The 26,051-nt window shown below is 44.4% G+C and overlaps 1 protein-coding gene across 12 annotated transcripts in view; it reads right to left on the reverse strand.

Moving 5' to 3' along the window:
• The window catches only part of FNBP1 (formin binding protein 1), a 95,281-nt gene that overhangs the window by 61,240 nt on the left and 7,990 nt on the right, over positions 1 to 26,051 (reverse strand). For 2 of the 12 annotated variants that reach the window (XM_021414247.1, XM_021414243.1), the window contains exon 1: positions 5,845 to 5,932. The exons of 3 other annotated variants lie outside the window; for them this stretch is intronic. In XM_021414247.1, the coding sequence (XP_021269922.1) occupies positions 5,845 to 5,898 (54 nt within the window). In that variant the 5' untranslated portion in view covers positions 5,899 to 5,932. Of the gene's footprint in view, positions 1 to 5,844; positions 5,937 to 26,051 lie in introns of those variants that run through there. 7 more of the 12 variants (XM_021414249.1, XM_021414245.1, XM_021414250.1 and 4 more) reach the window with 5 other exon arrangements.

Raw genomic sequence — 26,051 nt, forward strand, 5'->3', positions numbered from 1 at the left:
TCTACACCTAAATAATAATTCTGATATTGGTATAAAAAACAGATTTATAGTCCAGCTTTGCCAGTGTAACGCTCTTAAGACATCATTCAGAACAGGTAAAGCTTTCTACAGAACAGGATTTACTTCCCCCTGCAGCCTCATGATTCGTTCTAAAATAAAAGACATGCTAACAAAAGATGCCACAAAATTACATTAGTTATGTTTACACCAAGACTTCTTGTCTGTCCACATTCATATACAGATGCTGCTTTGTTCTTCAGATATTGTTGCCCTCAAAAAACACAGTCACACATGTTTCCAATAGAATCTTTTTTTCAATCAAAAACATTCCACAAGTCCATTTGGGATTTGCAAATGCCTGGAGAAATTAAGCAACTCCAAATCCAAATTAATTATCCAAGCCAACTTATTACTGCACACTGAGTTAACCTAAATTACCTTTTTCTATTTTTTTTTTTAATTTAGTTACTTCATCTGCACTCAAATTCCATAGCCACCCATTCCAAGCAGCATTTTGAAAGTCAGTGCTTCCACGACACTTGGAAGCTGTTTTAAACTGTGCTACATTGCACGCTTATCCCTACCGAAATACAACACAAAGCAAGCTTTTAATATCAGCCTGTAATGCTTGGCAGCTGGCTCCATTACACATTACAGGGAAAGCAAAAAACAGATTCTGTACATCTGTGGCACAGAGGTTAGATTTGCCATGTTCTCTAAAAATACAAATACACGGAGAGATTGAGGTCAGATGCTCAGCTACCACAGCAAAAGCTTCTGACAGAAGCAGAGCTTCTCTCTGTGCTCTGAAGATTTGGTCTTGTGATTTCTAGTTTGCAAGGCTATCATCAAATGCTATCAAACCAATATAAGCCCACTTCCTTAGAGGCACCAAATAACACAGTTACCACAAAGCCTGGTTTATGAATCTGCTGCTTTTAAGCAAACACCACTAGCTGCATTGTAGCATTTCTGGTTCTGGCGTTTAGTTAGATTGGTATCAGGAAAGAAAACTTCAGCTCTGAGCAAAACAGTTGCAAGCAGAAGCTGCTACTTGCCAACAAAACTGCTACAACTGCTTTCTGAAGAGATCAGAACCATATTACAGGAGGAAAACTTGCAGAACTACCAAGGAAGCAGTTAAAACAGCTGGTAATATGCACGGAGTTGGACACAGGGCTTTGAGCATCTCCCTGCTTGCTCTGGTTTAGCATAAGGTTCTACTTCAAAGCAATTCGGCCAAGCCAGACTAGGCTTTAGTTTAAATTATGTCGGTTTTAGTTAACCAAAAAGGCACCAGAAGGGGGGGAAATAGCAAAAGGGCAAGCGTACGCATACCAAAATAGCAAAGAACTTCTGAGACTTGTGCTCCAGGAGCCACACAGAATGGTTGAGGGCAACTAAAAAACTCAAACAACACAGAGTAAAACCCTGGCTCCCAGCAGTCACCCTTACACCAAAGGTAACCTCGTTCACTCAAAAGAGGATGCACGTTCTCTGCAGAAAGGGAAGACACGTACTGAGCCAGCACATATTTGCATGTGGACAAATCCTTATTTCAAACAGACTTCAGAGCTGGGGGGAACAGAGATGGGGTACGGCGCAGAGCTCTGCTCACCAGCAGGGCTGCAGGGAGGAAGCTGCATGCTCTCTGCACCCAGGCAGCTCCTGCTCAGCTTCACATCCACAGCCTCAATCACTGTGACTACGCTGGCGTCGAGAAAGTGCTACAAACGCGGCCTTCTGAAGGCTTCTGCTCAAGGGGTTGTGCAGCTATCCCACGCTCTGCTCTTCCACAATTTACATTATTTCCCATGAACACATGCACATAAAATAAATACCCCATAAAGCAGTCCATTACCGACAAGTTTACATACGCTCACGTGCACTCCCAACTTGTCTCAGGTTGGGAAATCCACGCACTACCCCCTCCGTGCAAATTAAACCACCCTTATCACACAAATACACCATATGAGCAGCAAGAAACGAAGCGAGCATCTTACTCTAACCGTACCCAAAGAGGAAAGGTCGGGTCACCGTTAGGATGGGATGCCTTTCAAGGAGATCCTGCCCTTGGAGAGGAGTCAAACAATGCTGAGCACACAGGAAGAGCAGGCTCACCCTGGAAAAGCAATCCTGCTGGTGGTTTGTCTACGCCTGCTGTTTTTTGGAACAAAAGTCACCAGCAACACAAAGCTCTACCTACCTACCACCACCCAGCCTATTCTCAAAGCACCATTGAGATTAAAGCACAAAAAAAAAAAACAAAACCTGAAGACTGTTCCAGGCTGCCGACTCGCTCTGCCCTGCTATGCTGTGGATCAACCTGCCGGGCTGCCTCAGTAGCTTCACTTTGTCAGGTTTGGAGAAAGCGAGCTCCATGCTGAGCAGTGCAGAGGCGAAGCCCCAGCGGTGCGACTGTCAGATGCGCTGACCGAGTGAACATACTGACTTTCTATTTATACAGCCAACAAAGAAACTCGTCCTGCACTGAGTGGTCACCAGAATAACTTTGGCCAGATAACCTGTAAGCACGGACCTCTGCTTTCAGAAGCCAAGGCAAAGGTGAAGTTTAGTTCCTTTCTGCAGACTTTGCAAAAGATCAGTTTCTATCCTTTCAGGTTTGGCCTCAGCATTATTTCAGCAAGCCACCAATACCCCGCAGCGTTGTCTTATACTGGGGTCATGTATCCCGTTTTCAGTTCTTCTTTCTGTGTTCCCTAAGGATGAAATAAAGTCAGCAAAATTGGGAGCGTGATAAAGACATCCATGTCTTCCTTGCATCCCACATCTGCTCAGCAAGCTAAAGGTAGGCAACAACTCCATGCTAAAGCTAATGAAGGGTAGGGACAGAAGAGGGAACACAATACTTGGTTGTAAAGGTCATCTTTAATTCATGGAATCACAAAATCTCTGGTATGTGCAATTGGTACAAAACAAGAATTTGTACAAAGGAGCTTAAAACAAGCTCTTAATAGCAATTAATCCCAGAAAGAAAAAAGGTATCATGAGAAGGACAATGCTGCAGTACATCAGCTGCTACTGTGGTTCATTTAAGCACTCATAGCACCAGGTGTGAGAAGCTTCTTGTACTCAAACAGCAAAATTGGATGAGGATCTCTGAACACAAAGCTCAGTAGAGGCATCCACATCCCACGGAATGCCAGGAAGAAGCTGGCAGCTGGGGAAGCATCTACCTTACAGAGCAAGAGTGGAGCTGGTGAGGACTCATCTGCCACAGCTGAGAAGGGACTCGGCTGTGAGCCAGGAACAGCCTGATCAGAGCAGCACTGCCCCTGCCAGGGACTGGATGCAGGTTCAGCAGATTCAGCGTGTGCTACAGCTGGGCAGGTACCTCGATGAGCTGCTGTCTCAGCTTTTCATTTCATTCTGCACATTCTCCTGCATTGCTTCTTGCAGTCTCCTCACTGCTGCAGTGAGGGAAGGCGTTAGAAAACAAATTCCACAAGGCTTTAGCATTCTTTGACAAAAGCAAGCAAACAAGGCAAGCAGCATGACGCAGCGTTCAGCGAGGATGCTCTCACCAGACCACAGCACAGGGGCCAAGAGCTCATCCTGCACCTGTCCTCTGTAAGGAGAACACACCAGAACGCTCTCTGGAAGGATTCACTCCTTTCCTCTGACTCAGAGGCCAGTTTACTTACAGATACACTCTTGAGCAAAACACTGCAGTGGCAAATGAGGTACGTATGTGGCTCTCACCACAGCCTTTGCATTACTGTCCATTCAGCCTCCTGGAGGGCCAGATCCCAACTCCTCCCTTTTCAAATCCCCACGCTTCTCATTGCAGCACCAACAGCACAAAGCGAGGAGCAGTGCAGCTTCGACTGACGGTTCAGAAGTGCACATAATTAAACTGCTCGTGCAGCTGGAACTTACTCCTCCGTCAGATTCCAGCAGCTCCCACCAGCACAACACGTGCCAGCACAAACACTGCGTGCCTTCCCCGAGCACTGGAAGGGCCCAACACAGCACACGACCCCCAAGGCACCACACGAGTGGAACTGCAATGCTGAGCTGCGTCAGACAAACCGCGTCCTCACGTCCCTTCATTGCTTAACGCACTCTCCAACACGTATGCAAAAATGTAAGCTTGAAAGAGGAGAGAGCATCACTGAGCTGAATGGGAACCGGGCATCCAAACTGCCAGAATGCTCTGCAAACTTCATCCCGAATGCGAAGCGTTTCTGACTTCTTTTCCATTTCCATTAGTTCTTCCCCCAGTATTTTTATTGCTGCCCAAAGAACTTCATGCTCACGCATTCTTTCTGAAACTCAGCTGCAAGCTTTTTACACCAACAATGCTTAAAATGGAAATAGTTCGCTCTATTTGCTTTTCCTTGCTTTAACTGGTACTTTAAGCTGTCGAATTCCCTCACTTCTCAACAATTCTCCTGATGTTACACTCCCCAACAAAGCAAAGTCTCTTGGGAAGAAGAAAGTTAGCCATTAAAAAAAGGAAATAAAGGAAGCAAAGAAAAGCTCTCTCTCCATTCCTAAGCCACATAACATGGAGTACAACCAATTATTGAGCAACAAAGCAAATGTTATTCCTGTGGTCTTTAGAGATCAGGTCGGTAAGATACTCCTTATTCTTTAAGAGAGCTTTCATCCATTGTGAAATCCTTCCGCTCAGGACTCATTCAAATCAAACGATGGCAATAATTTGTCACCAGTGGGCTCCAGCTATATCAGAAATTAAGAGATGCCCTTGGTCTTCCCCAAGCTGCAGGCCTCTGCAGCACGGTGACGTGTGCCTGTGCTCGGTAAGCACTTCTCATGAACAGAGCAGCTAACGCCATGGACTCAAACTCCACCACGCAGCAGGAGCTCTGGGCTTTCTGTTTGGTTTCTCGTGCAAACAAAATCCTAGATGCTGACAGACTGTCAGTAAGTCCTGCAGTTCTAACCATTAGGCCGTCCATTCAGCTCTGCTCGGATCAGATCCAGGTGGCAGTGTTGGATGTACCCGTAAGCAGCGATGCTGCTGCTCGTCCTGCTGCTCCCACAGGTAGCAGCAGCCCAAACAAAGACAGGCAGTGGATGCTGTGCTGCAAATTCAGGGCTACCAACAGGAGAACAAAGCCTTTGTATTTAGCATAATCCTCCTACGTTTCTAATCCAGCAGCATAAGAAGAGACACGTGATTATTAAAAATTAAAAATACTTATTAAGACTTTTTACTGCCTCACTCTCCAGGGAATTCCATTTCATTTCCTCCGGAATTACTTGTTTATCCACCCTCCTAAAAACGTCCCTGAGAACAGGGGAACTGAATGTTATTTTTTACCTCTGGATTTTACATTCTCCTACCCCGTTCCTATTGTTTTTTTAAACAACAAAACTAAAATCATCTTACCCATTTATTTAGGAAAAAAAAGTACTCAAGTGAAGATCAAGAACACAAGACGGTATTCAAATTCCAACTGACCTTTTTTTAAAGTGCATTTTAACAACTTCAAATTTAAGAAAAAAAATAGTTGATGAGACCTTCACGGGCTCAGCTGAGTCCCACGTAGCACCACAGTGCTGGCAGAACACAACCAAGCTCAGATGCACAGAGACCTGCATTAAAGCTACAGGCAAAGGCCCCAGCCTTCAGGCAAACGAAGAACGAAAAGAATACACGAAGTACAGATTGCTCCTGCAAGAGCCTTGAGAAAGCAGAGAGCAGCAGAACTGTGAAAGCAGCAGTGTTTGTTGACTCAGCCACTGCAGAGGAGAGAGAACTTCCCACACAGATTTTGTCAGCTTTGGTCAGCGGGACCCTCTGCTAACCACAAGTGCAACGTCGGTGTTGTACCGTGAGCGCAGGACACTGACCTTCTGCTTCGTGCAGCACAGATGAGGAGGGCAGCGATGGGAGGAGGAGAGCATCTCTTTCTGGTTTATGCTGAAATGATGCTGCGCTTTTACGGGATGCTTTGCACGGGTACTGAGCAGATTAGCTTAGCACATCCGGTTCTCGTTTACAAAACTGTTTTTGATTGTATTTTTCCTTCCAGTTTTCCTGTTCGTCCATATTTCATTTCATTTCATTTTTAACTTTCAAGTATTAAATTCTTATGGATCTTTCACCTTAAGCAGGCATATTTCCACCTCATGTAAGTAATAAATGCCTCAGAAAACTCTGAGATCAACTCTCTCACCTCCATTTCCTCTTTATCTCCATCCCTTAAACTCATTTTCCATACAGACCTAAAGGTTTTTATTCTTTTACCTCTTCTGATTCTCCTCAGAACTTGATCCAGATGGGAGAAAGAACCCCTATTCCTTGCTGCATTTTCAGGCAACTGAGTGCAATCCAACCAGGTGGGAAAAAAGCCACCAATCAGGAGTGGCAACACTGTGTTTTACGTTGAGCTATCTTTTATGTTGCTAGATAAACTCATCTCTAGTAGTCTTACTCATTCCAATAAGCTCCAGCAATTAAGCAATCTGCATTTCAGCCTTAAAATTAGGCTTTCTGTTTTCTGCACCCTGCTGAAGCTGCAAAGCAACCCAAGTTCCACTACTTATGCCAGGTTTATTTGGGGTTTAAAATAATGTTGCCCCACTTCAAGCTTATGGCCAGCACAAAGGGCAGCAGCGGGGAGGAACCTTGTTAGGGACACCAACCTGCTCATCCCCACCCAACCACCACCTTCCACAAACTCAAGAGTGACCCCTCCTGCCACCGAAGCAGAAGTGCTGTCTCACGGGCAGGTTTTGGCCATGCCCTCCCTAACCTGCCTGGATGGAAAGTCGGCTGAAAACAAACAAGTACTGAAAGAAAAGTCACTGAGCGTGCAGCCCAGGGGCCAGCACCCGGAAAGCAGAATGAAAACTGCAGTCACACTGAGGCCAGGCTAGTTCCGGGAGCAGGAGGTCACCAGGGCTGACAGGGAACAAGGTGAACTGCGACACTGAACAAGCAGACCCAAAGCTCCGTGGGTGCAACCCCAACTAGAACGCTAGCCTGTCGTACTAGCACAGCTCACCCGCATTTAGGGGAGGCGATTTAAAGCTCTGCAGCATGCATCCTGACAGCAAACCTCAGTGCAAAACAAGGCCTAGCAAGGTCTGTGAGTGGGGATGGGACAACGAGCAGCTCCCCAAGAAGCAGCTTGGGGATGGGGTTGGCACCGGGACACCTCCGCCTGCCAGGTCACTGGGAGCACAGCCCGGCTGCTCACATTGGTGACCCACTTTGACACTCGTGATGGAAGCCTTGCAAAACCTGACACGTGGTTCACAGCAGGAACTTCCCTGCGCAAGTTCAGCCGCTGCTGCTGACGGCCAAGTTCTCATAAGCTGAATGCCCAGCTCTCTGCTGAAGCTCAAGCCGTGACCTGGAAGCACTGCTTTGTGTGAGCTGAGCTGGTGCTGGCTTGCAGCTGCCCGGCAGCAGGTGCTCCTACCAGAACCCAGCTGCCTGAGCTCCAGGGGGCTGCTCCTGCCATTCCACAGCCTTCCCTAGCAAAGCTCACATCGGACAGACCCCAAATTCTGCATTTCACCATCCTGGTATCAAACTGAGCCTTCTCCTCCCCCTCAGCCTGTTCTATCCTGCAAAGGATGTGGTGAGGCAGAGCTTGCGGTGCTTTGCTAGCAACAGGGCAAGCAGCAGCACGAGCACGTGGGCAGGAAGGAAGGTGAGAGCATGTGCCACCCGAGAGGATGTGGCTGCTGCAGTGGCTGTGAGATGAGACAGCACAGAGCAATGGTGCTGGGGAAGGGACAGGAGACATGAAGAGCTGAGCTGGAGTGGGATGGAGCTGATGAGCAACAGGTGAGAAACAGGAAGTTTCTCACCCAGGCAGAGAGGGACAGCAAGGCTATCCTTATGCATGCACAAGGTTGACAGGAAGCCTGACTTTCTTAGAACTGAGATTATGATCCGCAGAGGCCTGGCTGGCACGCGAGGATCAGTATGAACCCTATCTAGTAGAGAGAAACATACAGGTGGTGTTTTATTTTCATCTGTTGCCAGTGGGAGTTGCTTCAAATTAAGTTGCATACATCTCTTAGAAGACGAAACCCTCATCTTACGTTGCATCAAAATGTCACGTTCTTGGAAATGAACATAACAGTTTTCTTCAAATACAGAAAACCTACGGCTCAAAAAACATCATTTGCGATGTCCATGGTGCCTTTCATAGCTGACCATGCTGCAGCAGCAATTCATTTCCCTCAAATAAGTTTATACATTTTGAGGTTTGAGGCACTGCATGAGTTGGCCACAATGAGAACCATCTGTCACAAAGAGACCACTCAGCAATGAACACTTCTTCTCAAGCATACAATTCCACTTGTAAAACACACACAAGAAATCCCAGAATGGGACAGAGTTTTGTTTCAAAATACGTTATAATGTGCAAATTACAACCCAGGATATAAGAAAACTCTTAAAGATCAAAACAATAATACCTCAACTATTGCAAGAAGTAAGGTCAGAAATACCAACTATATTTAAAGACCGTAGTTCAACCCTTTCCTGCCCACGTTCAGTTACTTACGCTGGAGATAAGCACGCACGTGCTGCTTTTCCTTTTGGTGGGACCAACTTAAGTGGGCTTATTTCTCATAAATACGGGGAAAAAACAGCAGAATTAAGACCTTAACATCCAAATAGGTTTTTTCCACTCATTAGCTAAGCAAAGCCTAAGTAAAGGCTGCTAACTATTAAGTCCTACTGAGGGCCAGAGAGATGATGCATCTCTATCATTAGCATTAATGATATCCACAGAGCTCATTTAAAAAACAAAGAGACAAAACAAACAATGCTAACCTCTTCCTTCTGCTTGTCCTGGGGGAAGAGGACTGAGAGAAGGGCTGCGTTTTTGCTGACAGTATCCAGAGCAGCAGGCTGAGAGCTGCACCAACCCACGGGGATCTGTCCCTCTTCTGTGTGCTATAAACAAGAGCTTTGAAAACAGGCAGATCCTGGTGCACATCCCCCTGATGCTGGGACAGCATAAATCACGGGCCCCAGACCCGAGCTGCCTCCCCCAGGAGTTGCAGCATGGTAACAAAGCTAAATATATGTCACTGTTGCTCCAGGAAGATTTCTCAGTTGACAGTGTTGCAACTTTTCACTCTTCCCCAGCACCATCTCACTTCCTCCACTGAACACAGCCATTCTTTTATTCTGAAGTCATTTGAACAAAGGCACTTCTAGAACTGACTCCCAGTAAATCTTCTGGTGCCTGGCTGTATCTCTGGATTAACTGCTGACTGATTTTCATCCTCTTTTTTTTTTTCCCCCCCATTCCGCGAATCCCTCCCTCAATAATACCAGCTGTTAAAATAAAGATCAACAAGATCTCCTGCCCACACAGCTTTCCCTTTGGGCAGTTGTGTGCTAATTATGAAGAACGAGCCGCACAGTGTTCCTGCCCATTGCAGGGGTGACTACAATAGAAAAGCAAACAAACATGATCATACATTTAAAAAAAAAAAAGACACACAAAGGCCATCTTGCCCTCTTGCAACAAATACACGCAGTTACAATATTAGGATCTCATCCCCAGGAACAGCACTTCAACACATAGCGGTATTTTAGGGAAAAGAACCAAGTGCTTTGTAAGGCAATGGCAGACTAGATTCATCACACACAATGTCCAAGCAGCTCTATGGATCCTCACAGCACGAGATTTCGGTGTTGTCATGCTGCTGGTGCCTGTGTAAGGATACTGGAACTTGGGGAACCCTGAACTTCAATCCCATCCTGCCTGTTGTCTTTGGAGCAGTTACATTTGGGTGCTGTGTTTTTGTTTTGTTTGAATAAAATAACCACTTCAAACAACAACGGGAGTGAATTTCAAGCTTTGATAATTAAAAGCCCTGGATCCCTCTCTCTCTCTAAACGTGGCCCACATGGGCTACATATAAAAAAAGAAAGCAATGCCTGGTACACTCCATCCCTGATCTTCTCATCTCCATCAAATAATTCACCTGTCACATGTAGAATTCAGCATCCGTCTTAAGTCTCTTTTTTGTACAGTTTCTAACATATATAGATATAAAACTATCTTTGGTACATTCTTTTTAAAAAGAACAGAAGGGCCCTTTCCCCTCTCTGCCTCCTCCTCTGGCTGCAAAGCACTGAGAACTGACCATGGGCCTCGTGGGATGCGTATGCAGAAGCTCAGAAAAGAAGAATGTTGCAAAGCTGCTGTAATTTTGCTTAGCTGGAGGCTGCCACCTAGAATCATTAAATGCTTTCGACGATTTTTCTTCTGTTTGAATTGGAGCAATGGAGATACGTAAGGTCAAAACAATAAGGCCCCTTTCAAGCATGTCAACAGCCCTCCCCTATTGCTTTAATTCAAAGGGAAAAACTCACAACAGAGCGCTTCCTCCTCTCTTTTCCAAATTAAATGGAGCACTCCTTTTCAGATGAGGTTCAAAAAGCATTTAATATCTTAAATACCGTAATGTTACAAATACAGTCCTCAATTTATCAAGGGCCACTTCACACTCGGGACCAAATAAGATTACCGCTCTGCCTCAAGCATTCCTATCTGCCACTGCATTCCATTTGCAACCCAGAAATCAGATCTGGTGCTTCTGTTCTGACCCAAGAAATAGTTTGCATCCAGAGCAGGAGACTTCTCTATTTACTCACTTATTTCCAAATGTATGATTCAGGAAATCTACTGCACTAAGTAGAATGATGCTTCCCCTTTTTGCACGAAAGGGATTCTGAGTACATGGCATTTTAAAAGTCTGCAAAGCTACGTGTAAAGCCAACTTAAATTTTATACACAAAGTCGATCACTTCAAAATTGGGCTCTGCCACACCATTTTTCTTAAATACAGTAAGACCCAACACTTTCTATAGCAATGAAGATGGCAACCAAGACATTCAGCTAACATCCTGCCTATTACTTTTCTTATCTCTGCTTCCAGGTGATGAACCCTTCAGAACAGGGACTAACCCCTGCTGGATGTGCAAACTCTGCACTGCTTCCAGGAGTGAGGCCTTCTGGCTGTACTTCTACAACAGCATAATTCCATGCTGATCCTACCCGCACAAGATACTCAAACGTTCAGCTGGACCTTCAGGTGCCTCCCCTGCAAAAGATGAGACCACAGAATCCATCTACGTCTAACAGATCAGAACACACCCACACTCATGTGGCAACTGTACCGCTCACACATCTCAGCAGGAATCAGAAACTTCAGTCTGTGCATCACAACATCTATTGCTATCAAGAAACGAGTATCCTCCAGTAAGTGACAGCATCTTTTCCTTTGGAGGGAGAGACCACACACTCATCCCCACGTGCTCAGGTCTGTGCTGTTTCCTTTACGCTCGTCCTCAGACACCGCGGTACAACTCGCTTTCATTATAACGTGAGCTCATGTCAAAGTTTAAACCTGAAGAAAAGCAATCACATTTCCCTTAACCACATAATCACCGTCTAAAGCCTCTCTGAAGCAACACGGGGTCCCCCTGGGCCCCCAGCAGAAGCCTCTCTCAGTTCTCAGTAATAAGATCCCAGCAAAAACTAAATGAATGCACCAAAGTAGGTGGAATAAAGAGGGGGAAATACCGTGTAAAATGCCGACCCACCAAAAACACACAAAGCATTTGTTCAGTAGTGAAAACGAATAATTTAGTGAGGCAAATTACCAAACAAGCATCAATTAAATTGCATTCTACAATACAAAAGAAAGTTCTCCCACATACATTTCAAGTTTGCAGGCAACAGGGCAGCACGCATGCAGCCACGCTGCAGCCAAGTGGGGAGCATGCCTGAGCCACGGAGCTGCCCAGGGCTCTCCAGGGGCACAAGACAATGACAAGCATCTGAGGAGGAAGAGGTAAAAGCAACTCCACCACTCAGAGAAAAAGCCAGTCGTGCAGAGAGATCATTTTTTGTAAGATAGGAAGAATAAACGTCTCCTATCCTTTAAGCGTGACGCTGATAAAACATACAGAACTATAAACACAATCATCTCTCTCATCCACACGTGGGAAATGCTCAGCGAGTTGGCACGAAAGAAGCGGTAGCAGCAGTGAAGTTCCCACAGCTCTGGCAGCAGCCCCTGCACACCCAGGGGCCGGCACAGGGGCACGGGGACAAAGCAGAGGCAGGCGGGGAGCCACAGCCCAGCCAGCGTGCCCATAGTGTGTCTGTAACAAGGCCAGGCTGGGAGCCCCGACGGACAAAGCTCCAGTTCAGCACGCTACCCAACAGAAACTAAAATTACAGTTTCTAGAGAGTAAGTAGGGCTTCTAGTGCCTGTACAAACCCAGCCTGGCTTCCTACAAAACCTCCAAAACCTCCAAGCCAGACAGAACGCCTTATGGAAACAAACCGACAATTAGGTTCTCTTTTGACCAATATGACCTAGAAGCCTAAGCATCATGAACAGATAACATTTCATTTCAAGTACTCCAGCACCTTCTGATCCTTTAAATACGAACTGCTTCCCTCAGCAAGGCTACTCCACTCACATCCTGGGCAGGCAAGTCTAGCCATGCAAAACGGGGTAACCCAGTTTGCTTAAAACAACAATTTCATGTCCTTGGGTTCAACAAAAAGAGGCAGATATTTTGGAATATATGCTATACCAATGATAATGACACTATGATTGAGGTTTTGAACCCTCATTACGCTTCGTTAAGCATGCATCCCCACAACCCTAATGGGAATTACATCAGGAAGAACCTCTCTATTAATCTAGCTTCTAAGACAGACATGAAACAAAAGCACCGGCCAAATTACAACAATGCTCACTGGAGCACAGATTAAAAGCCACACGTCTGTCACACCAGCCTGACCGCTTCCTGTCCCCCGCATCCCACCCCTGGTATCACCCGTCTGCCTCAATCTATTATCACTGAAAAATGGGCAGCACCGAATGTTTTAACCCCATTCTCAAATGTGCAGCTGTGACAGCTCCACATTCAGCTCCCAGTTCTCAACAGGCAATTGCTTCAAGCTCACACACCTCCAAAGGACGGGAAGTTCTGCTGCAGCAGGCAATGAGATTATGCTTTGCCCATCTACACAATTTCCACTGGAATATGTAAGTTTAAATAGAAGTGTTGATTTAAGACCTTAAAAACGGACTTTGATAAGGTTTACAACTTTCTGAAGCTTAAAAATCATGGGGAAGAGAGAGATGAACAGAGCTGCCAGATAGAATCGCGTTTTGGGGCGAGAAGGGGGTGTTGGTAAATTACACAAAGGAAAAATGAATTAACAGTTCTGTTTCATACTGCTTCCACTCCAGCATTAAATACCAATTTACAAACCTCAAATGGCACAATGGAAAGTACACATCAAAACAGCAGGCTGACTGCACCCAGCTCATTAATATCACCTAAGTGTAAAGACAACTACTTTGTCTACATAAATCCTCAAACTACCTACTCACATTTATTGCATTGTTTAATAAGCATTTAATCCATCTGTGGCCATTTACATAAAAGCATTAATATGAGCCTCATGAAATAAGGAGCTAAATCAGAGCAGAATGAAACTCCAAGACCATTAATACTAGCAGGAAAAAGGTTCTTACCAACTTTGCTAAGCTCAGAATGCAAAACATTTTTCAAACACAGATCTTGACATTCTTTATAAAGCTGGTAAGTCCACAGCAGGCAGAAAAGAATGTAAAACTCTCTTTTAAGTAGTTTAGAACCAACAAAGCTCCTGGTATTTTAGTGACACTGCAGACTCTTGTAACACTGAAGGCATTTACAAGTGCTAGCAAATTAATATGCTGCACCAATTCATTTGGTGAACAATCTCATTCAGATCTTAAGCTGCTTGTCCTGCGTTCTGAATGTGTTAGCAGGCTGAAAAATCTGAGGTGCCAAAGATATTTTCTGAAAGAGCACTACAGTTTTTCCAGCCTCAGCAGCTTGCTGTGCTGCAGGCTGATTACTGGGACGATGACAAAAAGCATTCTGTCACGAAGACGAACACAGAGACCCCCACATAACGGTGACATTATTAAATGACAAACACAAACTACAGACCAATGTTATTAAAATTTTCGTAACTGAAGTAACAGAAAGCTGCCAGTCAAGTGTCAGCATTACAGCACAGCACGTTTTACAGGAGTACTCCTTCATAAAGTGCTTTACTAAGGTCGCGTCGTAGAAAGGAGCGCTGTGCACAGAGCACACGTAGTGAAATCCTGCCCATAGAAAGAAGTACACCCTCACGTCATCCCGGCTTCCACTCTTCTGATGTTCTTGGAAGAGCAACTACAAAACTACCACAACCAAAAGCAAACAGAGGGAATGCTTACATTATAACATGCTAGCTGGGCTGTCCTGTCATAGCAATAACAAACGATGGAGTATCCAAAGGGATGGCGAGCACAGTGCTGCCCTTTCCTGCCCCTGCTGTGGGAGGAAACAAACAACTGCCTGCTTCATTTCAAAGTAAAGGATTCCCCAGTAAGAGTGCACATGGAGCAAAAGAACCTACAAGTTGTACACAAGTCTTGCAGCCGTGCAGGACACACAAACCAGCCTTCTGCTAACGCCTGCGTGTGGGTTCACAGCACAGCTGCCTGCAAAGAGGGATGAAGCTGTTTCCTGCTGCCCATTGTTTTGGGGACAGTCATTCAGGCATCTCAATTATTTCTTTATGGAATAATTAGCTCCATGAAAGAAAAGAAAACATACATTCTGTTCTTTTTAAACAGGGATATGTGAATAACAAGCCTAGGCTAGGAGACTTTCAAGTAGATGCCATTAAATATTGATGTAGCTGTACTTTTTTTTTAATGACTATTTACTTGAAGGCAATTAATTAGTGTATTGGAAAAATAATTCTTTGAAACATGGCTGAGACACACCAATTCTTTTGAGCATTCAGTGAACACAGCCATTCTAGCAAAGATTATCTATTTGGGTATCTATCAGCATACTGCATTGATTTCCAATACAAGGCAATAAAAACCGCTATCTTTAATTTTTCTCTCCGAACAATAACTAATTTACAATGCGAAAACAAAAGAAACCTCCCTTAACAAAAGCAGGTGCAAGAGAAATGATTATTTGCTCCTCAGGCTGGGACAGCCAGGAGGTGGGAAAGGCTGCAGACCTGTGTGCCAGCTCCAGCTCCTTCCAACCCTGCTCACCTTCAACGCAGGGCATGCAGCCTGCAAGGCAGGGCCACGGACGCTTGGACTGCACGGCAGGGATGGGATCTTCGGTCACAAAAGCTACGACGTCAGCTCCCACATTCATAAAACAAAGCGGGACTTGTGGAGCAGCACAGCACTTCAAGGAATCCCTTATTCAAGCAGAATGCAGCAGGTGACAGCGATGCAGTGGTTGTGCGTTTAGGATTTCTTTTTCACAGGGAAGTAAGAGTTGTTAGAAGGATGCAATCAAACAAGGACATCAGCAGTTTCGGCATAAGACATCTCCTCAAAATGATTCTGCAGCACCTGGTAGCAACTTAGAGTAGCAAGTCTCCTTCCAGTGCTCTAGAGTTTTATTTAAAGTAAATTATTTCAACTTCTTTGACGGTGTATTCTGTTCATCTCTAAGATGCCTTCCTTTGCTAACCACGACACTTCCTGACCCAGACTCGCAAACCTGCAAGGTTATCACACTACCCTTTTGCCAACATTCTTGGAAACATATCTTCCAAATTCTGAAGTACATGGTGACTTGAGTTCATCTTATGAGTAACGCAAGAGAGACACAGAAAAACGGTGTCTATCACAATACATAATCTACTCACAGAAAGCAAGATGCACAGGGAGACAACAGAACATTATGAGATAGGAACAGAACAACTGGTGCTGCTTCAGTACATCAGAAAAGAGAAAATTTACTTTACCAGAGCCCAAGACTGAAATGTAACAACTGCATGTAGAACTGGAGAACAGTTTTAGAGGGGATATTGGAGACAAAAATGCTTTAGAAAAGCATGTCTGAAACAAGAGCTGAGGTTCTGCACAGGCACTGATGCAAACAGTGACAGATGTTCAGAGAACAGTCAGCGATACTCAATTAAGCATGATGATCTGCATTTCTTATTAACCTCAAAAAAAGGCAATGACCAATAATGCAAACAGACAACGGGTGCATAAACTCGAAGACCAGGCCTTTAGCTCCGACCTGTGCCCAAGTAATTGAAATTACAGAATTCAGTTCTGAAGAATAAGGTCCAGTCCCTTGTATGACTTAGTGTAACAACAGCACAAGATACCACTCATTTCTAAAGTCAAAGATATGCAAGGAAAGGTAAACACACTGAGCAGCTCTACAAAGGCACAAGCGTTACATGAGACAGAATCTATCTTAAGGGCTTCATGGTGCTTTGCTACCTCTGTCCTCTAAAAGTAAATCCCAGGAGTTTATCCTCTCTGTAAAATTAAAAAAGCTTTAACCTAAGCAAAAATAATAAGTTTCACTACAGATAAAATCCCCAAAGGTACATAAACTGTTTGTGGTTTTGCTTTCTTGCCACCTTTGTCATGTCCATCCCATTGCACTTCTCAGCCTTGGCTGCAGGAAATCCCGCTTTACCATATTTAAAAGCAATTGTTTCAAAACATATGTTAACAGTCTAATATCTACAGAACAGTAGTTTATATTCTATCTCAGGTCAGGAAGAATGGAAAAGTATTATTTGTTCTATTTTCTTCTTAATGTAAAGGCAAAATGCAGAATCCATGTCATCTTCCAAATCCGGACTTAAACACCAAGATCAGCCACTTGGTGCATTTTAGGAATAGGTTTTAAATCAACTGCTTAGTAGAAGGGGGATTTTTAAGTAAACTGAGCTGTGTGCCTAAGAAAAAAGACAGAGACCAAATCCCAATACATAGATGTTAGGTGACAGGAAACCAACCAGTCCCAGGGTAACCTGCATCAACTCCCACAACTGAAAAAACAACAATAAAAATCCAACAGCACATGCAACAAGAACAACCACATCTCTGCCTTCCTCCTCTTTCCTCTTTCACTCTTCCTCATAGGCATGCTTTCCTTACTTCAGATTTCCTCCCCTGTGTTTTGAAGCCATTTTGTCTGTTGGACTGAAAAGCACAAGAGCACAGAAGAAAGGCCCCTGGCTGCAGAAGAACAATGGGATCCTCCTGCCCAACCCTTCCCGGCATGGATTAGAGCAACTGGTCTTCGTACAGCAACTGGAGCTTCTGGGCACAGGTCCCCAAACATTCCATGATTCTCCACCTATTCTGTAACACAGATAGGCCATTTGCTTCATGAACAGTTGAATCATCTAAAAAAAATATGAGGATATTGACTTGAATCTATTAGATGTTTTATCTGCCAAGCAGGGAAAGAAAGCTTGTTGGCCTATGAACCAGACTGATGCACAGATGGAGGGAGAGAAGAGAAAAACAAATCCATGCTTACCTACATACAGAGAGGATGAGGGAAAGAAAGGGAACTTCTCACAAGTTGAGAAGAACACCTCCTCCCACTGGGAGGGCAAGGAGCCCATTCAGACACTGCCTTCCACTTGTTGTGAGCTACAGCTCTGGTTCACTTGAAACTGTTAGTGCACACAGCCAAGCAAATTAAGAGGTCATCTTCCCACAAAGCTCAAACCCAAATCCCGGAGTACTGGCTGCTAAATACAACCTGGTGGGCCTTGAACCAGTAGGAGCAAAGAAGCTGATGTTATGGTAGAATGCTTTCACAGAGCATCACCAAACCTTCAGCTCAATGGAAGACCAACATGCACATCTGGAAGGAAAGAGCATCTGCCAACTTCCAGTGGGAACTTCCCGCTGTCTTCGCAGGCAGGATTCACAAAGAGTCACTGAAAACATTTCAACCTTTGTCATGTCCTCAGGTCCTCTGGATGCATCTGTTCTTTTATGGAAAGGATCTCAACATGCTGTAGGATGGAAAATTACTGTTTACCTAATTTGGTGTGCAGACTGAGGCAGAATGAGACAAAGTCAGTTGGAAAAGAGGCAGACAGAAGAAATGTCTTGTGGTCTACACCCCAATCCCTTTTTTTGTTGTTTGAGTTCTCATGTATAGAAATGACATTCGTAATTATTAGTTTGTTCATTCAGCAAGGTTACTCATGCATTATAGTTAATTCTTACTTATGAACAGAACACTTAATATACAGAATAAAACTCAGTCATATTATTTCATTCCTCCTCTGAGCTAATGACAGCATTTCCAGAAAAGCTGAATGCACTCATGACATTTTTATCCTCAAGAGACTCATGTGTAATTGCAGACTCTGTAAATGCACACAAGCAAACATCATCGTGAAATGTTGCAAAATTAAGACAAATGCAATATAGTTAGGAACCCACATTCTAAGTAGTGACTGCTGAAAAAATAAGCAAAGAAAGAAATCCCCAGCACAGTATTTCCTTGCTTTAAGATACTTAATTCTACTAATTTAAGATTTGTTTGTGACCGTATCTATTTTTGGAACGACCATGGAACACATACAAAAAGGAGACAATGAATAGAGCTATGTAGTTCATGTGTTTTTTCCCTTTTCTTCCCTAAGAGAATCTGAGCATTAAGCGCTGCACCACACAAAGGAAATGTATTGGTTCTCTTCTTTAAGGGTGATTTGTGCCTGTGGCTTTTTTCTTTCTGTTTTGGGTTCATTTTCTGATTATTTTCAAAATTCTCCTTATCCCAGAAAGCTTCTCAAAGTGCATTAGGGTTACACATCAGTCCCAGACTGTTTAATTTAGCCCTAATACCTTGAGGAAGCTTCAGAATGGATTGTTGCTATTCTGATTAAGGAATCAATCTCACCCCCTGCTGGGAAGGTTGGATGAATGCCTTGCCCCCAGAGGGAAATCAATATTGCTTCACTGACCAGCAACTTCCAACCACTGCATGCTCCAATGTATTGTGAAGCAAGAAAAACTCAATTCTTGCATTCTAATTTTAAAATAGCGTTCTGAATTTCCACTGTTCTGACACATGAAAAATAAGCAAACAAAAACCAGACCACTTGCTTGGCTCTTCAAGAAGCAGGGCTGTAGCTCTTCACTGCCCCATCAATATTCCACGTTTCTTTTGTTCCCAGAGGTTAACCCACCAACAAACCACAAAAGATGACTGCTATACCAAGCCAACAACAGATTCCATGCTTAAGTCAAGGGAAACATCTACACTTTACGTACGGCTCCCATGCGTATAAAGGAAAAGTCTGCTGACCTTCTGTGAATGGAGTGCACCACTCTGACACGCTGTTCCCAACCATCATGTGTTTCAAATAACTGCTAATAACCAAGAGAAATGTATTAGTATTGTTTAGCCTAGAAAAGGGTTTTGTTGGCTGCAGCAATCCAACACTCTCCCACAAACGCTAAAGGTTGGCACTATTACACACAAGCTTTCTACTCGAGACTGAGTATTTTCAAAGAGCATCAACAACCATGCAGATCCAGCCTCCAAAATTTCCTAAATTAGGTGTGTGTGTTTCACAAGAGCACATTTCTTGCAAAAATTGTCTCCTTAGAATAATTACAGCTTTCCTATTTCAAGATAATTTCATGCCAATCATATTGAAGCTCTGGAAAAGGAGCTTTCAACCATTTCATACATAATACCGGTATTAGGATGACACAGACAAGAATCAGAGCAGAAACCACGGTGGGAAAAGGGAAACAGCCTGCAGTCATGCAGAAGAAGAGGTGCAGAGGCACTCAGATAGTGCTGCACCAGCAAGGGATGTGTGCTTCCAGCCCTGTTTGCTGGGCTTCATTGCTGTATCTCAGAAGGCTGCACACAGCCACAGAAGCATTATTTTGTCTTTAAATAGCTAGGTTTCAACCCTATACCCCCCATTCCAAAAATAAGGCTGTAAATCCCCAGGGTGCTGATTTAAATAGGAACCGAGTCACACGTACCACGTGACACGCATTCTCACTACCTAAAGGACAGGCCGCTGTGATTGCCCAGCGCCCAGTTTTGGTTTTCAGGTGGAGCACACACCAGCTGCCTGCACCTCGGTGACTGCCCTCCAGCACAGCCCTCCGTAGCCTTTATGATCAGCTGCTGACACGAGAAGTAGCACTGAAATTGCTAGCCCGTACACAGACTGCTGAAATAAGGGTTGGGTGTTTTCTGGCACATGAAAAACTGAAGTAAAGCTTTGCTACACAGTTTTTCGATGTTTATGTGTTAAGAACATATGCCAGAAAGCATCCGCTGTGAAAAATGGCTGCTTCACACTTTGGAGTGGTAAGGAAATAGAGGCTCCTGACCAGCACACAAACCTTTCCCCTCACCCTTCTCATTAAGCCTTTCCTGCGACAACACACGAGCAAAGTATCTCAGGCTGTTACACGTGGGAGAGGGGCAGAGAGGCAAAAAGGCAACGCTCCATCACCGGGCACTTTGTCCACCACCAGTTTTCCTTCTCCTTCACCAAAACCTTAGTTACACGTTCCTCGTGAATGCCACTCCTATAAGCCCCACATTTGAGAGATCAGCAGTTCTCAGGAGGGCAAGAAATACTTCCCTTCCTCATTTAACTTTTGTCTGCAAAAACACACCCGCGTTCACTCGCTGCTAAGTGTCAATCATTTTTTCTTTTTGTAAATAGAGGATAAGTGTGCAAGAGGAAAACATCACGCAGAGTGAAAAATATTATCTGAAAGTCTTATAAACCAATTTGCTAGACGATTCCTCAGAGCTTTCTGCACAGAAGTGGATGAACAACAGCAGTGCACACGCTTCTGGTTAACGCTCTCACTCGGGGACGCAGTCAGGTGTTCTTCCACTGCGAGTAAAGATGCAAAATGCAACCACAGAAATCAAGGTGCAGGCGTTCAAACCAGTATGTCAACTCTACTGAAACATTACATGGAAAAAGCCACATAAAAGTAGTAATGCTGCGAAACCAAGCATGCAATAACAGCTGCGAGGTTTCTTCACTATTCTTTCTTATTTCTCATCTTCTGTTCGTCCTTTGCCCCACACTTCTTCCTTCCCATTCCTTCATCCTGATCCCAGTGTATTCTTGATTTGCCATTCCTAATGCATCACTCTCATTGCAACTTGCTGGCAGACAGGGTGTGTAATCTTAGCTCGCATTTCAGGTCCCACCCAGAGTCCAACCAACCCTGCTATCCCACATGCTCTTTAGGTAATTTGCCTGCTGGTTTGTCTTCTGGCTAAAATTCCCTTTCTCCTCCTGAGCTCATTTCTGCTCTTTTTCCCTGTTAGCCCCAGCTCTCTCATCCTCCCCAAGTTCACAATCAGAACGAAGCACAGCACCAATCCAAGCTGCCTCTCCTCAATCAACCCCACTCCCATCATCCTTGGCACGTTACCTCACTGACCCAAGCAGCCCCAAAGCAATCAGCTGCAGGGTTCTGTGACTAGCTCTCAGAGCTCCACGCCTCCTTCCCCACCACCTACAGTCCCAAACATCAAGGAGCTTCCTCTCTGCTCACAGCACCTCTTTCTCTATTCCTCACCCTTGGGTGTACATAGCAAGAGACACACTCTCATTCTGCTCAGTTCCCACACTGCCGTGACGGCTGTGACCAAGGAAGCCCTTGCTGGCCAGACAGGCCCTTGCCGTGACACGGTGCAGCCATGCTTTCAATTCCCTTTTGCTCCTTGCTGCAGATCAGCATCTCCCAACTCACCGCTCCAGGCTGTTCCCCATCCAGCCCAGGGGGGTACCTGAGAGCAGCAGGGGCTGCCCGCACAGCCCAAGCCCCAGCAGCAAGGCCTGCCTTGGCTCTGGGAGGCCAGGACAGAGGCACACTCAGCTGTTCTGCTGGCAGTGGCACTGCCTTGTCCCCCACAGAGCGCTCCCAAGCCGGAACGTGCTCAGTACATCACAGCTTCTGAAGCCTTCAGCACCGATACCTTCACCGAGCACTTACAAAGTGGTGTTTTCCAAGGAGTTGCACGTTTGCCTAATTCAGGCAGATTTTCTCAACACCAGAAGGCACACCTCTGCTCAAGAGCTATCCCCTGCCAAATTTCTAATCCTGCTTCCAATGAACGGGAGCACTACAGCTTTCCAGAACCGAAGAAGTATTGCACTTAGTATGGGCAATACACCGGCCCTATTAACAACTGAGTAATCCTGACTAATCTAGATACAAAAAACGCGAGGCAGGCATAGAGCAAACTACAGTCAGAGCATGCCAGCTTTAAGCAGCAGAAAATAGAAGACTCCAATGGAAAATGTTAAATAATCTTCACAATAAGAAGAGCTACCATCTACAGCATGAAAGAAAACTGTTCAATTACCAATAAGAAATTAATAGTTAATAAGAGCTAGCATCAAAATCTCTGAGAATCCAGTTAGTAAAAAAAAAAACAACCAAGTCTTCACAATATCTCTGCAAGATGAACATCCTCCTGTCACCCAGATAATAATCCCATATCTGCATACCCACAGACGCAGTGCAATGGAAGTAAAACTCTGGGTCTCCAAAATGAAAGATTGTACCTGCTGTTCAAAGGGGTAAGGGAAAACACCAGCCATCTCCCTTCCCCTTGGGACACGGAGCTACTAGCAGCACTCACACCCGCCTCACCAAGAGGGGAGAATTTAAAGATTTTATTTTTTTTCTTTTTAGGTACCAAGCAGAAACACTTGAATACTTAATATGAAACGGCCAGACAACATGTACTTGCAATAAGAAGTCTATGTTATTTCCTCTGTAGCAATAATAATAAACCACTATAGCAGTTCTTCAGGATTGCAGGTTATCTGCAGGACATGGTAACTCACTGGGGACTGCTCTTTTAAACCAGTCCAGTTCCTAGGACTCCATTTCAGGTTTCATTCCTTCACTTGGTTTCTAAGGATGGCTGGGAGATTGCTGTTCTTCTCTTGGTTATTTCTGCAACAGGTTGCGTCTTCCTCACATTAAAGCAGACAACACTGCAATAAAGCTGCTTCTGTTAGCTTTGCAACATGCATGGCTGCTTCAGCAATCAGCAGTGAACCCTGAATAATCAGCATTTCCTTCCTACACCTGAACTGCACTGCTCTACACTGCAAGTAATCTAGAAACCCCATCTAGACACACGCTGCTTTTTCTCCATTTTGTATTTTAGAGCCAAAACCATTGCTTGAAAAGAAGAACAAAGACTGCAGTATGTCAAGAGACAACAGTGTTTTTCCTCTCACCAACCTAACGAGCTCAGTGATAAATGAAAAAAGTGTGAAACAGAATAGCGGGGTTGCTAGGGATGGAAGGAAGTAGAGATGTTTCATCTGAAAAATGTAAGATTACATTGAAGGGGGAAGTTATTTTTAAATATTTATATGAATGCTAAGGAAACTCAACAGAGCACTGGATTTGGGTAGCTGGGTTAGATTCAATGTATAACTAATGTCAGAAGTCTTATTTCAGACAAGATGAAAGTGAGTTTCCAAAAATTCATTAGCAGGTTACCTTTCCAGCAATCAACAACAAAGGCAACAAAGTTAAAGCGCATTATTAAGTTGCAGTCCAGCAGTGGCTCCTACTCTTCATGTGGAGCAGGGCTTTTGAAATCCTGCTTTAAAGGAATGTTTCACAACATGAGTAACACTAATGAGCTGCAAGGAGTCCCAGAAAACGTTGTCTCATGTTTGCCTGCCTTCCCACGTGGTACAAGAAGGCAGGGGATCTTGGGCAGCTGGGCTACAAATGGGAAGATTCAGTGACTAGGAGGGGAAAGGAACAACAAAAAGGTATTGTGCAGCCTGGACTCACGCTGAAGGATCATAAATCTCCTGTTCCTTAAAGAATGGGTAGAAAATACGAGAAGAGGCGGTGGCAGAATCATAGCAATCCTCTTTCTTAAAGCAAAGCAGAATTGTAAATGAAATTACTCAGGTGTTCACATACCCAAGACTTAGCAAGTTCCTTAGGAACCAGAACAGAGTTTCTCTACTCACAGCGCCTGGAAGCAGCACGACCTGTATGCTAAAGCCTCATGTGCACACCCAGATCCTGGTAGACTTCAGAGGGCAGCAGGAGCGTTCCATCACAACGCATCATCTGCCATCTTAAGTCTATCAACTACTTTCAAGCTAAGGAGAAGGACTACAACAGCATTAATTTTAAAGTGCATGCACTGATGGTGCAGCAGCCTGAAACATCCTGAGCCAGGCAAACACACAAAGGTGTGCCCTGCAGAACTGAGCTACTCCGGAACGGCTCAACATCTCCCTCCACAATTTCTTCCTCAGTAATCTACATATACAGGCTGACCACTTAAAACAGCATGTGATCTGCTGCGAAATAAGAGGGAGATATTAGATTCAGACATTTTTGCTGCCTCAGACCTGTGCAAATAACGATGCAGAATACTTAACTAATGAAATGCGTGCTTTGCTTTGAAGCGCCCATCTCCAGCGTTCTGCACACAGCTTTTACAAAGAGCCTCAGAATCAACAAGCCCAAATTACAAACATGATGAATTTGACCCTGACCTCATTTTTTTCAACCTCTTGCTGTATTTACTTGCTGTGTGCCCTGTTCTGTGTCACCCAGCCATTTTTGCAGGTGAAATTCCAGCCTCTTCCAACTAGTAAGATGTTTTAATTAACGTGTTCCAAGTAGGAAAAAAAGTCTACTGAAATGCAAAGGGAAAAAAGACAAGGAGACACGAGGTTTCTGCCTCCAGTTGTCTGAATGATGTCAAATACGTTGTAACAGTCAATTTACAATAAAACTCACTTTTCAAGAAAGCACTTGCCATTACCACAGATTTTCTACCTTGCAAACAATCCACCCAACAGCCTTTGAAGGTTAGCTCTATTACCTTATGAAGGTAATATCTCTGAGATGTCAGAGCTAACTAGTGATTTAGCAGGCAGTAATACTCCTCACCTGTGTCCTTGTCCTATCAGAGTTCAGATGCTTTTCCTTTCACTCAGAGAGTAAGGGTTAACAGCCAAACCCAAGAGCTCTGGGGGTCAGGGGTCACCCACACAAGGGACCATGAGATAGATTTTCATTTTCTGCTCTCAACTATATCGGTGTTTGCAATGAAACTAGATTTAGGAAAAAAAATCTCAGTTGATAGATCAAAGATAGATCCAGCTCTGCAGGCTCTTATAGGGAACAAGCTGACAAGGACAGAGCCTTCATTTAAAATTTAAGATGACATTTGACTACCGTGCCCAGATAACCACCTTGTGATGCCATCATGGTCACAATCACCTAAGAACTCCAGACAGATTCAGAATGTGACTCATCATTATATGCATCACCTACGTGCTATAAATATTACAATGCCACTAGAGAACAATACTACATTCAATGAAAATTCAAGATCACAGCTGCTTAAACACAAATTCTGCCGACGAATTAGGTATGCGAGTACTGAGAGTGGAAACGATCCATCAGTGACAGGCAGGAAGCTGGCCGTCGAGTTCTCAGAGCTGCACCTATGTGTCATTGTCTGACAAGGAGGAACAGCTCACAGAAACAGGGTCTACAGGAACCCACTTATTTCCATACTGCGAATGAAGATGTTACTATTAACGTGGAAAAAACCAATCATTTTCTAGATTACAAATAGTTTAGAGATAATTCACATTTGCAAGTGGAATGACTTTAGACAGCAAAAGCAGCCACATGCACAAGCTGTGGTTTTTTTTTTTTTTTTCCCAATACTAAAGCACACCGGAACAGTGCAAACAAAAGGCACAGTCCCCAAAGAGCCCATCATGTGAGGAGTTGGCCAACAGAGCTCCTTGCGTAAGGACAGCAAATGAAGCCCTTTGCAAACAGAGAATACTCACCTTCTCCGGACTGAAAGGACAGTGACAGCTGTTAGCAGCCACCCAGCCACACAAAGGTCAAGCAAAACCCATTAAATCACATCCCCTCCCTCTTAATCTTTTTTTTTTTTTTTTTTTAACTTTACATTGGGTGTGGGGAAGAAAAAAAGCAACCACCTTGCAGCGTCTGTATCTCTGAAACACCCACAGCAAAAAAGATGAACCTTCCCACGTTTCATGACGCCACTGCCTGCACTTGCCATGCTGTGACAGTGCTCAGAGGAGCCACAGGTTTTCCTGGACCACTTCACCACAAATAGGCACATACCTCCCCTACGCTACGTACCG

Source organism: Numida meleagris, chromosome 16, assembly GCF_002078875.1.
Source record: "Numida meleagris isolate 19003 breed g44 Domestic line chromosome 16, NumMel1.0, whole genome shotgun sequence".
Taxonomy (NCBI): domain Eukaryota; kingdom Metazoa; phylum Chordata; class Aves; order Galliformes; family Numididae; genus Numida; species Numida meleagris.